Consider the following 17094-nt stretch of genomic DNA (forward strand, 5'->3'; position numbering starts at 1 on the left):
TAAAGGGTATATAGGCAGTCATATCCTAGTCTGAGCAAGGCTGTAACCGGGGTGGTGTAAGATCAAATACGTATAACAGACAGACTTTTAAACTCCTTCATTACTTCAGGGCCAAACTTGTTTATGCTCTGTATACATCCTTGTCTGCATTCAGTGGCAATGATATCCACTGGCCATGCAAGTGCCAGAATACTGGCAGGGAAGTAGTGAAAACTCTCTCTGGAACAAAGCCACTGCAATGAATTTAGTGGCTCTGAAAAAATGGCTCCTCAGAGGTGTTTGAAGCTCCTGGCCCTGTGGCACGCATCACAGCCGAGAACACAATACTCGGACCAACCACACGCTTGTTCAATGTGGTAGGAAACAACAGTGAAGAGCAAAGTTCAAGCAGCAAGGCCAGGCACCATTTAAGCCCCACATTAAGAGGTTAAAGAGAGGGTTAACTGGCACAGAGAACCTTGCCTGGACTCTCCGTGGTGCAATGCATTTCATCCTAAACAACTAACCTCTCGGCTCTTAGATCTGCTCTTCTCGGAAGAAATTTTAGCATTTGAATAGACATGATCTTAAACGTTTGCTCCTGCTGACCGTGGTGTGCTAGAAGTGCCACACTGACATGGCTTTCTCAGCCGCCGAAACACACTCCTCCAGCACATTTCCCTCTGGGTAAAGATGTGCAAGGAAACTACAATACCAAACATATGAGTGATCTAAGAGATTCATTATGTAATATTTGGGAAGGTTTTGAAGATGGTGCACCTCACAAAACCACTAACTGGCTCCAAAGTCATTCAATGCAAGAAAGACAGGCCTCTTTCCATTAGACAAGTTACGCAGGGGGAGCTGCAGAAGGAAGCTTGCACTGAACAATGGACATGATTTTGATTTGTTACGTCTTGAGTAACTGCATGTACACTTCAACGCACTACTGGATTCAACGGTGTTACTTTGCTGTATTAAAATCTGACCTGATCTCTGTTACTTACCCTCTTAACTTTAAAAATCAACTCACAAGTTGTTTAAAAAAAAAAACCGAAAACAACTCACATGCGCTCAAAAGTCTGCAATTCTCTCCACTGTATTTATTTTACTAGGAAAACAGTCCATATCAGGACAGGACAAAACAAAAGAGATAGCAGCAGCATAAACCCCAACCTAACTCTGAATAATTCAGACACTTTGAAAAGCCCTAAATCAACCAATGTATCTGGTGGTGACTGACTGCCTCTGCGGAGTGGTGAAACGTGTCAGCATTCACATCAGGTACAGGAGGCAGCGTTACAACTGAACGTTGCCTCCCATAGCGGGTAGGTTTAGCAGGAATGACACTGTTAACAGAAACATTTCATTTGTGTATTATTGCTACATCATCACATTTACAGTGAATCAGAACAGCAAGATTTCCATTCAGCTCAGTTCTACCTGGACTTTTCATGTAAAAATAAGTTTTGTAAGGACAAAACCCAGTGCCTAAGTGCTGTATGTCAGATTCACAAGTACAATGTATTTATAGCAGAAAGATAATTAGCAAAGCACCCATCTGACTATATAGCAAATTATTCTCACATAGGCAATAAATCCCCCCGCCTCCCAAACATTTAAAGCTACAACGACACAACAGTCTCTTAGAAATATTCTCTTGGTTGTAGCAATTGCACTTCGAAAGTCCTGGAAGTTAGTCTCCCCTTTGTGTTGTTATTTTTTAAAATAATCCAGAACACCCAAACCTTTTAGTAGTTACATGTCTGAAACGTGCAGTCTCACTGACTTGGCATGGGCATTCGCATGGAAGGCATGTCAGGATATAACAGGGTACACAAGGGTGACCATAATTAGGACTGATCTGTACAGTAAGCTGGGGATGTTCATTGTGCTCTGTGTTTCTCTCTCTTTCTGGCTGCAGACACAACAAGAGTGCACTTTGGCTGCTTGCCACACTTTTAGCATTATATAAACAAGAAAACAGAGGAATTTCCTTGGCAAACGCTTTTAAGCAAGAGAATGTTTGAAGTTCTTTGAACCTGTGAAGTACTATATAAAGAGTTATCATTACAACCAGAACAGAGAGAAACATCTAATATAGTTTTCTTTTTATCTTCTACAACAATTCTAGATAATACAGTAAAATCTGCAAATGTCATCTGCTTAGATCTACTGTTTCAGCCTGTAGCCAGCACACCCAGAAGACGACCTTAAAACTAGGAGCATAACACAGTACAGCTGCATAGCTGGCCTGGGTAACACCAACTGCAGCTCCAAAAGCAACTGTAATGTGACATGGACGCGAGATTTGGAAGCAAAATGGTCTGATTGGTAGGGAGCATACAGTTACCCAGCATGCTCGTCCATCTCACAGCAACACAGGGCTCTGAGCTTTCAGAGTAAACTGAAAATTTTGGCTGTGCTTTTATGTGCACTTGGGGCTAAATTCCACCCTCTAATGCGTGCACAGGGAAGTCACTGAAATCACGGAGCCACAGATGCACAAGAGAGTGTAGTTTAGCCCTGGATTCTTTTTTAGTGTCTTCTTGGGGGGGCGGGGGGAGGATGTGGCTCCATTTTATTCTGATTATCTACTCTAATTAATTGAGAAGCAAACCATTGGATAATGTCTTGCAGTTCATGTTTAAAAGTAACCACCACATCTCTTTTTCACGGTTATGAATAGACAGGGATACTTTTAATGACCTGTGTGTTATTAATTTACTCTACTGCAGTATCTTCCCACACTGTGAAATGAATTATCATGCTGTGCTCTGAGTGACAGCTCTGCTCTCAGGTTGGAGGTTGATGAGGGAATTGCTTGCTTGGGCCAGTTCTGCAATGGAGACTCGTCCTCTCTGTTTGATAAACTGAGCCACTGCGGTCATCTCCTCTGGAGTGATATAGATGAACTTTCCTCGGTCATCAATCACACCTAAAAGACAAACGTGACCAGTCAATACTTCAAAGCTAACTACATTTCCCCAATAGACATTAATGACCGCACACCTTTAGTTAATTCAGGGACTACATTTACAGAGCACAAACTAAATTCCAGATTTAGCAAGGTGCTGTGGTCCAGCAGACAGGGGCACTGGCCTAGGAACAAGGAGACTTGGGTTCTTCTATTCCTAACTCTGCCATTGGCCTGCTGGTGACCTTGGGAAACACACTTCTGTGCCTTCCCCTCCTACTTGGTCTGTCTCATCTATTTAAATTGCTAGGGTTTGGGGGTAGGGAGTGTTTCTTCCGTGGTATTTGTATAGTGCCTAGTGCAAGGGGACTCCAGTCTACTTCATTATCCTCCTTAAAACACTCCTTTGCTGCAATGCCTACAAAGAACTTAATATTTAGGCTGCTGGGGTGCGGAGACCACAGCCTGTCAATCTGATCAATACTGTCTCCTTTTTTCCCTGTACCCCTTATCTGCCTGTATCCACCTGTTGTCTTGTTTTATACTTTGATTGTTAACTCTTTGCGGCAGGGATCATCATTTTGTTCTCTGTTTGTACAGCGCCTAGCACATCGGGGTCCTGGCCTATCACCGGGGCTTGCAGGAAAATAGTCTCTCTTGGGTTGAGTGGCAGTAAAACAACACATATGATAAAATCAAAGGAGTGTACTGCTAGTATTTATTGTAATAAAGACAAAAAGAAAAGGAGGACTTGTGGCACCTTAGAGACTAACCAATTTATTTGAGCATAAGCTTTCGTGAGCTACAGCTCACTTCATCGGAATGCATCTGATGAAGTGAGCTGTAGCTCGCAAAAGCTTATGCTCAAATAAATTGGTTCGTCTCTAAGGAGCCAAAAATCCTCCTTTTCTTTTTGTGAATACAGACTAACACGGCTGTTACTCTGAAACCTGTAATGAGACAGTAACACATTCACAACTGTAGCCCAAGTTGCCAGCACTACAAGGCAAGTGCTCTAACCCCTGTGTTATCGAGCCTCCTTTAGCAAACCCTCTTCAGTCCTTCAGATAATTTAGCTCCCTTGAACATAGGCAGTACCTTTCCCTACCCGTCAAATGATGACTGGAATGAACAACACTTGCTATTACCATGATTGTATCTATTCGGGGGCATCGACTTAAACATATGGATTGAGGCCAAACTCTGGCCGAATTCCTAATGGACACTTGTAGAATTAGAAGCTATTTGAACTTAATTTTTACAAGTGGATTAGATTTTAGGCTGGCAGCATCTCAGTCGAGTGTGTAGGCTCCTCTACCAGCTGAGGAAAGGAAAATCCTAATCTAAACAGATGCACAGTTCCAGGGCTTTTTTGGGTTTGTTTTGGTTATTTGGCGCTTCGGGTTTTTCTTTCTTAACTTAGAAACAAAAGAGAGTCAAAGCAACCCTAACAGTTTTGTCTAGTCCTTGTCTCCACCACTTCCCAGCCCCCCTGGGGAGGCTTTCCCCAAGCCAGCTCCTGCTCTCTGCTGCTGTTTCCCTCTTCACCTCCTACTGACAGGTGTGGAAAGCCCCCACCCACGTCCTTCCCTGACCCCCATCTCTCCTGTCTGCTTCCCCTGCCCAAGAGGCAGGAAGCCACATATGCAATTTCCTGTAGGGCACATGACTAAGAGCAGGCATGTGATCCATAACTGCTACTCCCAGTTTTAAAGGCCTTCAGAGCTGTAACAAGAGCACTGGGATAGCCTGTATGCACCCCAAAGTCTAGTGCCCTGGGACAGTCCCTTTTCTAGGCTCTAGGTGTTATGTTTTTTAAAAACAGGTTTGCAAACTACCGGAAAACCCCCACAATGAGATTTTTCTCATTGCAAAAATAATGTAGCTCTCAGAGAGAGTGAAATTCATACCTGTGCAGCCTAGCAATGCCTGTATGCAGCTCAAGTGCTTCAGTGGGTGAAGGTGCGTTATTTTGATTCTGTACCGCAACAACAGTCAGGTACAAAAATGCTAGAGCACCTCTCCAGGATGGCACTCCATTTTAAACCACCCAAGTTTCAAAGCTGAAATTAGGGTAATTAACATATCTACTGATCAAGTCAAGTAGGAGTCCTTGGTGATTACAGGATAAATTAAATAGAAGCATTTTCCTACTACTTGGCTGAGGGGTTCGATGCATTTTCTGCATCAACTATTCACATAGTGAACAACTCAACAGAAACCCGTAACGTTTCCACTGTCACCTGTTAGAGTGCCATCTGCCATCAGGTCTTGTACTCTACCAATTGCATCCTGTTGGAGGGGTGGGAAAAAGAACCAGTTAAAAGGAGAGAGATCTCACATTTCCAGGCATATCAGAGAGACTGTGCTTCATGTCTTATTCTCGAGTGCAGAATATTTAGGTGAAACATGCATATCAGCATTTCTACACAAATGCAAGTGATAAGCCTGTTATCGGGACAAGGTTTTGTTTTAGCCAGGATGCGGTCAGCCTCTGTAATCCGGTGTATGCAAATAGCTCCCTCCCCACAAGAGGCTGTTCTTGCAAACTTATCTGAATGTGAGAGGTATGATTTACATATTTAATGGACGGGGATTGCATAGACACCTCTTGAGCATTGACAAAGAAGGGTGTGTGTGTACAGAAACAAAAGGGCCAGACCATGCAACTATGCCAAGGTACACCAGCTGAGGATATGGCCCAAATACAGTAATGAAAATGTATTTGTTCTGCTTAAAGTCTGTTGTGTTCTCCACTGGCCCAAAAGGTAACATGCCGAATTTATCCGTGGGGTAACTCCAAGGTTACACTAGGACTCAATGTGACCAGATGGGCTTTGATTATTTATAGAGCAGGTGACGTGCTAGGCGTGTCAGAATCAAATCAAATACATGGCCCCTCCCCAAACTGCAGACAGAGCTAAGGCAGAACAGGAAGAGAGAACTGTAGACCGGGAGGGGAGCGGGGGGAGAAGAAAGAGAAACGGAGGACAGAGGCCAAAAGGTACAATGTAAGGTCAAGATTTCTCTTGGAAGGCTCTTTATAGTTTTTGCAGGAGTGAGGTTGCTTGTTTTTAATAAGAAAACACATCCTAAAAACATTTAACCATTTAAAAATAATTTAGCAGGCTATAAATTGGGGAAGGGGGCAGCGTGGGAGGAAAGTCTAGGGACAAAAAAATTAACATCTGTTCTCTTACTGTACACGAAACAGTATGGCTAATGTTGCAATTTTCCCCACTCGTCTGGGCAGCTTCCACCCTATCCAACAATGACCATGCTCGTAGCTATATTTTAGGTGACTCTGTAGCCCAAATAACCCAAACTGGTAAATAAGGAGAGAGCACGCAAGCGTGTGCTGGATACAAGGAAAGGCTGGGATTACAGCTCCAGTGGCCAACAAGAAGTGCTGGGGTACAAGACATTCTGAGTATGCTCCTTCATGGCAAGGACTCATTGGCTGATGAAGTTATTGGCTGGATGGCTCTTCCAATGAATTCCTTTAGGGTGGCCCTTCTGTTGAACTTCAGTCGAAACCCAAGTATTTTCAGTAGGACCACCAAGATTCACATGGAAATTACCCACTTTACCAACACTCCCATTATTAGTATTGGTGTATTAGGTCTGGCTTGTAATGCTTACCTGGGTTCTTAACCCCAAATGGGAAGCCAGGTCTTCCAGAAGAACCACCTTTGCATTCTACGGAAACAAAGAAGAGTTATAAGCAGCTGATGAGAATGGGGACTAGATTTTTATCTGTTTGGCCACAGAAATATGCAGGGTGCATCTAGTGGGAGAGAAACTAGAATTCAAGTTCACAATTCCTAGCAAACTCTCCTGCTTGGGAAACAACTGAGTTGAATCATTTATTTAAATCAGTTTTGCTTACAGAGAAATTAGAGGCTCTTTTCCACCTGCGGATGAAGCACTGCATGTGTTTCTAGAGATCTGTTCTGACCAATCTCGTATTTTAGAGAGGCAAGATAAGCAGAAACATTTTGGACTACTGCCGTGCAGATATTCATAGAAGGGCCTGACTGTTCTTCCTGCAACCTGTATCTTTCCCCGCCAGGATTAAGGTAAGCTTTCAGTTTGCACAGTTTATTCAGTTTATTCCTTTGCACTTCAGTTTGGGATGCTGCAAATTACGTTTAAAAAAAAAAAAAAAAAGAAAAACTGGGCCAGACCTCCTGGTGTATTAAGCTCTTGGGTGGTTTGTCTGCTTTTTTTCCCCGTGTTTTTTTTTTTTTTTAACACAAATGTTGTTGCCTTAATGAGCTTCTTTAGCTAGTTAATCCCTTATCTAATTTCTCATAGTTAGAGATGTACTCCTAGTGCTCTGTCAGAGGAGCAGTGTGATATGGACTAAGAACAGAACTGGGAGCAAAGAACTCTTGAATTTTCTAATTGGCTTTGGCATGGATTCCCTGGGTGACTTTAGCCAAGTCATTTAGTATCTGATTCACCACTGCTTTACTCTAGTCTTACACTGATGTAACCAGAGGGACTTACACAGAAGAAGACTGGAGTCGTACAATGCCCTGGTGAAACGGGAACTCAACCACTCCATGCTGTGGTTTCCCCATCAGTAAAATGGGTTAATATCTCATTTATCTAAATGCACTGTAAAGATGCATTAATGCTTGTGAGGAGCTCTAAATATAAAGGGCTATAGAGGTGCTAAGTATTATTCTCTTTTAGTTCCAGGCCACTATTCCTTCCAGTATGGTGGTACGGCAATATCTTGGGGAGCTTTACAATTCCAGATGCAAGTATTACGTTCGAATTGGACAGAACCATTTCAGAATGAGAACGTTTATGTTTTGACTGATTTAAGGACACAGCAACTCTAACCTGAATGGACATCTGGGAAATAAAGAGGTTGTACACAGTCATGCCCTCTCTCATTAAGGGAAAAAAACAAACAGAAACAAAAAAAAAAAACCCACAGACTTACTAGTTGTGAAGTTAGACACAGCCAAGCTAGAGAACTGACTACCATGGACTGAAGATACAGAACTGAAACCAGTCCATGGAATTCAGTTCTCAGAGCTGGGAACTGCTATGGATCATCACATCTTCATTTTAAAGGATAGGGGGCAAAAAAAACCCCAACCAAAAACAAACAAACAAACAAACGAACTCCCACCCCTTTATGAAATGAGAAGAGAGGATTTAAATCTTCCCTTAAAAACAGTCATCCCCGAACTACTGAAAGAGTTTACTGGAAGCTTTCCAGGTGAATCGCTTATCATGGCTGGTATTCTAGGAACTCAAGGCTCTCTTTTGCAGAAATACAGTCACTGAAGCTTGAGGCCTGATTCATGGCAGAGCACTTAAGCATGCGCTTAACTTCCAAAAACACACGCTGAAGTTCCATTAATTTCAATAGGCCGGCATGTGCTTAAGTACTTTGCTGAACTGGGGCCAGACACTGTAATTTAGGGTCAAGTCCTGCTCTGGTTATTTACACAATGAATCCCACTGTAATCAAGGGGAGGATTCATGTGAATAAGGGGAGCAGAATTTTGACCTTACTTCCGAGAGAGCGTCTACATGCACTTTGGATTTAATCCTCAGCCCCTTTTGGTATTTTTGCAACAGGTTCTTTTTAAAAACAAACTGGCAGCCACCTGAAGCTGCTCAGAGGTTTGAAATGGGGAGTCCAAGTGGAAATGATTTAATGGGCTGAGGCACAGTCTGAGGTGCATCTGTATGTTTCTTTTTGCATTTTGGGCTGCCTCACCAGCACTTTGCCCACTCATCCTTCTCCGGCGGGACTACTTCCCACGATCCCGAGCCTCCCTGCAGCTTTCAAACAACCGCCAATTAATTTGTAAAGTACCGATTGGGCCCACAGAGTCATCCTTTTTGTGAAGTGGCCTACACAGCTCTGGCACCATGTCCAAACCCAGCGGCTTTTCTGGTGCGCCACTGCATCTCTTTCAAAAGCCAGAGCCCCCAGTTTGTAACGACACAATCGGTTGCTGGGGAATGGAAATGCTTTTGGCACAGAGTTCACACACACACACACGCAAGATCACAGAGGCCTGAGACTTTAGGAGCTGCAGATGAATTTAATAACCAAGGGATTTTCAAAGGAGCCTGAGGGAATGAGGCACTCAATCTCCATCTAATTTCACTGGGATCTGGGTGCTTCACTCCCTTTGGGTCCTTTGTAAATCCAGTCTTAATCAGAAAATTCCAACCCCAAAAAACAAACCAAAGAGTCTACATTTCATGTAAAATGTACCTAGGAATAAAATAGGAAGCAAGCTGCCTCCACTCAAAAACTGACACAGTCAGAACAGCTTCCTCAACAGAAAGGTTAAATTACAATTCTTTTTTTTTTTGAGGCATCGGCTGCTCTTTAAGACCACGTGACAGATGCTTTCAGACTGATGCTGCCGGATTAGCACTGTTTCAGCAGAGAAGTCATTCCTTCTGAAAAAGCAACAACATATCCAGCTAGGAGGGATTGTATGCTGCCCTTGTCTTCTCTAAACCAAGTATATTTTCAAGCTAGAGAGAAAGTTAAAAATGTTCAAGAAAATAACGCTCCCAATTCTGCCATCCATCCCTATTCAGCAACGTATGTGCTGAACTGCCTTCTTGAATTGGGATGTTTTTCTGAAGCAGGGCCTTTTGCATACGCTTATGTCCCACTTGCTGAGCTTACGGTTTCACATGAATCAAGCTGTCTTAGCTTTCAGGTCTCAGAGTCACACACTGTTATTGCTTCTCCAGTTTCAGACAGACAATGTATATGGCAGTCAAAATGTAAGTTGAGGCTTCTATTTTAACTGGAGAGTGTGAACCACCACAAATACCCCAAACTTTAAAAATGAAGCTCCCCAAGGCTATTAAAAGGAAGCCTAAGACACCCTGATGAGTGATCTTTTCTACAACAACACCTCTCTAAAGGTTAAGACACGGCCACGCATCTCAAGGGTAGAGAAGTTAGAGAGGAAATCAAGTGAGAGGTTTATGTGACCTTTATTGTGCTTGTGTTTCAAGAGGATCAAAAAATGCACGTGGTACAACAGATACCACACAAATTCAGCAATCCTCACTCTCATTCAGCGGTAGGGGGAGGGGAACAAAACTGCAATGGAACCAGTGAATTAAATAAAAAATAATAATCATTACTGTGCCTTCAACATTCGCAAACTTAGGGCCGAATCTTGTAAGGCATGGAGTGTCCTCAACTACCACTGACCTCTATGTGAGTTTAGGGCAACCACCACCTCACGGGACTGGGCACCAAGCAACTGGCTAGGTAAATTTTTTTTTTAAAAAATATAGTAACTTTTCTAGTCAAGACTCAGAAATTTTACTACAAGGACTATGGGTGTGTCTACACTGCAGTCAGAGGTGCAATTCAGCACCCGAGCTAGCTCTGATCTAGCGAGCACGAGTGCAAAGAGCAGTGAAGAAGCAGCAGCATGGGCTGTACAAGCCCGTGCTGGGTACTTACTCGGCAGCTAGCTCCTGCTGCTGTGGCTTCATAGCTACTGGTCTTTGAGCTACCTAGGTCAATGCTACTGTGGTGCGTGTACTTGTGCTCCAATTACACCTCCAACTGCAGTGTAGACAGACGTCGTTGCTGCCAAGTCCAGATTACCCTATGAGGGTCTTTTAAAGGTGGAATGAAATGCTCAGTTATTGATAACTTCTAAAAGGAAATAACATGTTCCTAAAGTGATCTGCTTAAACTGGAATATCTAGAACACTATCCCAAAGCAAACAGGAGAGTAAAATTCTATGTAAACATTTCCAGGGTTTTACTTTAAGTATCCAAGGTACCAATTCAACTCCTGGGGGCACGTGTTGACTTCAGTGACTGGGGTACAACAGCCATAGACATACAAGTGCCAAAATATGGCCACGAGATAAAAGGAGGAGGAACTACTCCAGCAACTATTCACACATTTGTGAGCTGCAAGAGCAAAACATACATTGTAGTTCAGGTCCATGTAATGCTTGAATACTTGTTTTATTAAATATCCACCTAATATTAACAAAAGGGTTCCCTTCTTTATAAAGTTCTCCGCCAATAAACGTTTTCATAATAAAAAATAATAAATAAAACGAACACACACTGGATATAAAGAAAGCGGAATGGTAGCTTACCTTAATGTAGTTGATAAATTCCGTTAGAAAGCTATGGGACTGGATACAGCAAGGAAAACTGTTATTAATTCAAATGAATAGAAATCAAATCAAATGTGTCTGCAAATTGATGGAAAAACAAGGGTTATAAAATAGACTTAATCGTATAAGGCGCTGTATGAGGGACAGATTCTCATTTGTTGCACCAGTGTAAATCTGGAGTTAATATCATCTACGAATTTGCATGGATTTATCCAAAATCAAAACAAGGCTCAAGGTGTCCGTATTTAAATTAAGTATATATTTTATACCTGTCCAACTAGAGCAGAAATATCCAATTTCTATCTTCTTTAGGCCTATGCCAGAGGTAGTGTGTTGCATTCACGTTTAGACCAAGTTACTTTCTACACCTTCTAGTCAGTTACCAATATCGAGGACCAAACCGTGCCCTCTGCATGTGGGAAGGGCGTGGAGTGATATCAATGGGAGGCTGCTCAGATGCATCCAAGGGCAGAATTTAGCCTGGAATCATCATCGCACAAGAGAAAGTGGAGCCAATTTCTTTTAAACTTGGATGCCCAAAATTAGGCATCCAAATCCATTGTTAGGCATCTAAATAAAAGCTGCCTGATCATCGAAGGCACTGCGCAACCAAAATTTGCATTCAAGTGAATGGAAGATGCTGGTGCTCAGAGTCTCTGGAAATTATTAAGTCATTTATATTAGTTGCCCAGCTACAGATTTAGGTGCCTAATTCTAGACACTCAAGCTTGAGAATGCTGGTAACCAATAACTGACGAGTAGCCAATAACTACTGACAGAGCATGTGATTGCTGTAGGGTGACCAGATGTCCCGATTTTATAGGGACAGTCCCGATTTTGGGGTCTTTTTCTTATATAGGCTCCTATTGCCCCCTCCGCCCCCATCCTGATTTTTCACACTTGCTGTCTGGTCACCCTAGATTGTAGCAGGATACTGGATGTCTCATAAAGCACAAGGCAGAAAGCAGACAGCCTTCCAGCCATGTTAGCGCTGACAGCAGCCCTGTATAACTGCGTATCTTGGAATGTCTTTGTTTAACAGGCATTTGAAATATGTACTTTATAAAAAAAATACACTAAGTTGAGAACAAGGCCCCAACTCCCATCTTAAGCAAGTAAAGCCCCTTTCCGCTCCCATTTACATACAATAACCATCCTGGTCTAGGATCTTATACACCCCAGATTCCTTTGCCTCCCCCCAAACAAATTAATGTGACCACATTATATACTCCTGTTTAAAGGAAGCTGATCATGTGACAATCTTGTCTTAGCTGTGACTGATCTCCCAAGAGCACCTGTGGTATAACTGGCACAGCGGCTTAACACTGCATGTAACTGAAACAGATGGAAAAAGTCTGTTTTAGCCACATTTTGCTGCTGTAAGACACTGCTACGCAAACATTCAGAAATGCCAATGGCACAATAAGGGTAGATTTACAAAGGAACTGATAGAAGTTAGCCACCCTAGTCAAACTAACTTTCAGTGAGAGCTTGGCACCAAACTGCCCTTTGTACCTCTGAAGATCTAGTCCACCATCACTAACGTGGCATGACTTACATTGGTCCTAATTTAGAGCCTTGATGAATGCTTCTTTGGTTTAGAGTGGGTGGCTGGACGGGAGGGGGGGGACGGGGGAGGAGGGGTGGAATCACCACTACCAATCTGATTTACACCAATGCCACCTCACTGAACAAACTGGGGTCGCAGCAGTGTAAGAATTTTTGACACTTAAAAAAATGTTATGCTAAAATCAAATGCATTCAGCTGCAAACGTTTGGAGCACGAGGTCTCCATTCTCTTCATTATTTCACAGCACTTAAAATTAAAACAAAGCAAACCATTTAGCCTCTAATGGGTTATGAATCTCGTCTTGAGAATCTTGCCTTCCACAGTGGCAGCATTAAAAAAAAAAAGTCATGTACCATGATGTGAAATACCACATTTTATCAGCAGCATCCAAAAGACATGCTCGTATGCAGCCACAATAGAGTGCCGCAGTCCTAAGCAGAGGGTAAGGAATTAGCAAGTCGCTTCCATCGCAGAGTGTACAGTTCTAACAACACACAGCCAGAAACACCAGAGATATGGGCATTGTAATGCTTCATTTAATAAATTACTTTTAAAATCAGCTTTAGTTCAGTTTCATTCCCCTGAAATTAGTGATAATTAAACCCCTTAGATATTGAAGCTGGATTTAAAACATACTTGGCAGCTATTTTGGAATCAAACCCTGCCTTCGGAATTGCGCTCTTCCACTGTTATCTGCCCTTCTAGCAGCCCTTTCTGCACTTGTACCGCAGGGTTTCTAACCCTAGGAAGGCATTTGGATTACAGAACTCCTCGGCTAATTCAGCCATGCTGTAAACAGGCGGAACCCCATTGGGGGTTTGCACTCCTTTCCACGTGAGCTGAATTTGCCCCTTCGCATTTCTCTCTAAATCCAAAGGTTGGTATAAAACTTTCTAATGTTCTCCAGTAAATGCTCTAGGTTCACATTTACTATATACCAGATCTGTCATTTAAAAGGCAAAAAAAATTCCTTACATGCACTCAGCACACACCACCCAAGTAACTCACCCAGGACTCAATTCAGAATGGTTTGGATGGGTTTTTTGATTTTTACAACAATAAGGGGATAAAATGTAATCAGGACAATTTCAGTCCCAGGAAGCTGGGTGGGAAGTCAGGAATTCTGGCTGCAGTGACAGCACAACGTACCTCTTCCTCGGTCATTGCTTCTTCAACACCCTCCTCTTCAACTACAAAACTCTCCTTCAGCTTGAGGTACTCTTCATGCTCCCTCTGCTCCTCTTCTTCTTTTGCTTTCTTTTGTTCCTCTTCCTGCAGAAAAATGAAGTGCTCAAGTCATTCCTCCCCAAACCAGGTTTAGTTTAACGGAGACCCTGCTTACTTTATCATTTGGGTGCCAATCGGGTTCGCTGGGACAGGCCAGGAACAGAAGGACTTTCTGAAAACTGAAACTTTCAGTCTCTCCCTTGATTGCATCATTAATTTCACAAGCAGCTCTGCCTCTGCCCTTCTTTTAATACAGTAATTGTCTCAGTCAGTTCAGCCCTTCCTGGGCTGGCTCGGAAAAGATCTGATGAAGGGGAGAGAGACACTTTTATATAGCAAACTGCTTCCTCAATTTGCATGAACACATTTCTTCTGCAGTGCAAGCTACAGGAAGTCCCTGCCCCCAAACCATACATTAATGCAACCTATCCATTTTCAGTTACTGACCCTGATTCTGCTCTCACTTATACCCATGTAAAACAGGAGTAACTACTGAAGTCAGTGGAGTTACACTGGTGGCAAACAAGTGAGAAAGAAAAATCAGGCCTATTACAAGGTTTCAAAAAAATAGTTTTTTTGATGGCAGACCACTCAACTGGTTATATGTAAAAGATACAAGGAGCTGTATTAACTGCCTAGTTTATGAACAGAACATAAGAGGTGGCCATAAGGAGAGAAATAAAGTTCTTCAGTGAGCGGTTCACTCTAGTTAGCTAAAAGCTGCGCATTCTGGTGCCTTTCAAACATTTGTAGTCACTAATACTAACTGTGCCTTATAAAGCATTTTAAATCTTCAAAGCTGGGTACAATCGGTAATTAAATCTCCTAACCGCCCTGTGCTGGGGGCATCACAACCATCGAACAAGAGAGGAAAACAGAAGCACACATATTAAGTGACTTGCTCTAGGCTGCCTAGCAAAATCAGGGGCACAGCCAGGATGGGATTGCAGGGGTTTCGTGCTCAGAGACAGGGCTTGCTCTAGGCTTTTTGCCACCCCAAGCTCCGAGAGTGCAACTGACCAAGCGAAAAGGGTGGCCGGAATACCGTCCCTTGAAATGTGCCACCCCAAGCACGTGCTTGGTTTGCTGCTTTCTATGCATTTTTTCTTACTGTTCTCAGGAGGAAATAATGCCACCACCGCAGTAAGCTATTGTTGAAGCAAAATTCTGCTCTGCCTGTTTCTAATGGTGAGCTGTCCCCTCCGTTCCACACCGAAATAATGATAGCAGTTGCTTCCTTAAATGGAGGGAAATTGAACCATTGCATCAATAAAATGTACACAGAAAAAAACAAAACAAAACAGGTCCTATCATGAAATATAATCCATGAACACATGTATTAAGGGACACTGTTCAGAGCCAGACCCTACAAGAGACAGGATTGGGCCCTTAGAACACAGCATGGATATATCTGCCCTGTAGTAGACACAGCCAAAAAATTATTATATTCCTCAGCACTCCCAGGCTGAGTCACTCGTGGGCTGCATCCACCCTGATTGAATTGGCCTCGTTAGCACTGGCCCCCCACTTGGTAGGGCAACTCCCATCTTTTCAGGGGTGTGTATTTATGCCTGCCTCCTGTATTTTCCACTTCATGCATCTGATGAAGTGGGTTCTAGCCCACGAAAGCTTATACCCAAATAAATGTATTAGTCTCTAAGGTGCCACAAGGACTCCTCGTTGTTTTTGCTGATACAGACCAACACGGTGGCCCCTCTGAAACTTGTGGGACTGTGGCCCTAAAGAGTAATTATGGTGAAAAAGTGACTGAAAAAAAGCACCTAATTTCTTACCAGATCTGATCCTTTTGTGCATTCAGAGTCAAATGGGGAAGTTTTGCTGCTTTTTATTCCTGCAGATTTAACACAGCTTTTGAGAGGGAGTGGGATTATTTTCTGGGTCCTGCTTCACCAAAAAGGTTATTAACTAAGATCCAGCTGCAGAATCTTTATTATTAGCAGCACATGAGCCTGAAAGAACACAGCCTGGCTCTCAGAGCCCTTCTTCACTTGTAAACTGAGCCAATTTGATCTAGAATCACTGAGACACATCAAAGTCCTTCACAACTCTGTCCCTATCACATCTCTGTAACTCAAATGCTATGTAGAATTTTGAAGCACAAAAAACCTGACAACACTTTCGAAGGGAAGTGATAAGAGTTGACTCCTTCAAAATTTCCAGGTGGTTGTTCTGCAAAAATCAAAAGACAACTGGCCCATTTACAACAGTCAGACATCATTTTCCTGTTTCTAAGAGGCTGACAAGCAAACCAACCAACCCAGTCTCTCTCTCACACGTCTAAAGAGCTGTGCCTTTGACTTCAGTAGGACTAAAACCTGCCACAATGTTAGTGTCAGTATTTCCACATCCAGCACACTGTAGGAAACACATCAGTGCGAGGAGATTGACAAAGCATGCCATTCTTGGTCTCACGTCTTTTTTCTTTGGTCACTCATTGCAAGCTGACCTACACTTTCTTCTCAGACCTACAGCTCTCATATTGTGATCAGCAGAGCATTTCCGGGGGTCTGAGCAGCACCTTCAGTAAGAACAATGAAGCATCTGTCAGCCTTCAAGCCTGAATGCTTGTTAGTTTTATTAGCAGGACACTCAGGATTTCCAGAGGCTTTGTTGAACAACTAATCTGAACATAAAAAAAACCCAGCAACTCCCTGGTCAGCTGCTTCATGCATTTCTTTGGTGTAAATTCAACCATGATCAAACCTGAGGACAGACCCAAACTGTAAAGAGAGAAAAAGAGGAGCTTGTATACTAATAAATTCACTGAGAGAGGCAATAAACAGCAGAGATGGAACATGTGGGGAAAAAAACATAGTAAAGCAGGTTTGTCTATTACATTAACACACATGTATTTTCACCTGGCTCTCTTACTACTGTGTCCTTCTTTCATATCACCAAGAACTACAGCTGCTGTGTGGAAAGCGTGGACTCAGGACTAGGCCGGGAGGTGTCCACAGGGGAATCTATCCACCCGTGGAAGTGGTCTACGTTATGAAATAGCTCTAAGATCAGTCCTTAACTACTTGGTTTAGTAGCCATTTATGGTGCTGCCGCCTGCCTCACTCCCAAGGATTTAGGAAACATGAGGGCAACCAGTGAAAATGTTTCGGGGAGCATGTGGGAGGAAAGCAAAATTAAACCTCTGGGAAAAAAAGCAAAGTACGGTTATGTCGTTTATTTCGGCCTGATCTCAGATCTATTGCTCTCAAGTGAAGCTGCAGGGAAT

General features: G+C 42.8%; 1 protein-coding gene across 1 annotated transcript in view; it reads right to left on the reverse strand.

Annotated features, from left to right (window-relative positions):
- Positions 1 to 1062: 1062 nt before the first annotated feature.
- Positions 1063 to 17094, reverse strand: part of DDRGK1 (DDRGK domain containing 1) — a 49267-nt gene continuing 33235 nt past the window's right edge. Inside the window, exons 5-9 of the mRNA XM_084626011.1 lie at positions 13770 to 13892; positions 11030 to 11068; positions 6539 to 6595; positions 5140 to 5188; positions 1063 to 2917 (exon numbers count right to left, since the gene is read on the reverse strand). Of these exons, the coding sequence (XP_084482137.1) occupies positions 2745 to 2917; positions 5140 to 5188; positions 6539 to 6595; positions 11030 to 11068; positions 13770 to 13892 (441 nt within the window). The 3' untranslated portion in view covers positions 1063 to 2744. The remainder of the gene's footprint in view (positions 2918 to 5139; positions 5189 to 6538; positions 6596 to 11029; positions 11069 to 13769; positions 13893 to 17094) is intronic.

The sequence above is a fragment of the Lepidochelys olivacea genome, assembly GCF_965140295.1.
Source record: "Lepidochelys olivacea isolate rLepOli2 genome assembly, chromosome: 4".
Taxonomy (NCBI): domain Eukaryota; kingdom Metazoa; phylum Chordata; order Testudines; family Cheloniidae; genus Lepidochelys; species Lepidochelys olivacea.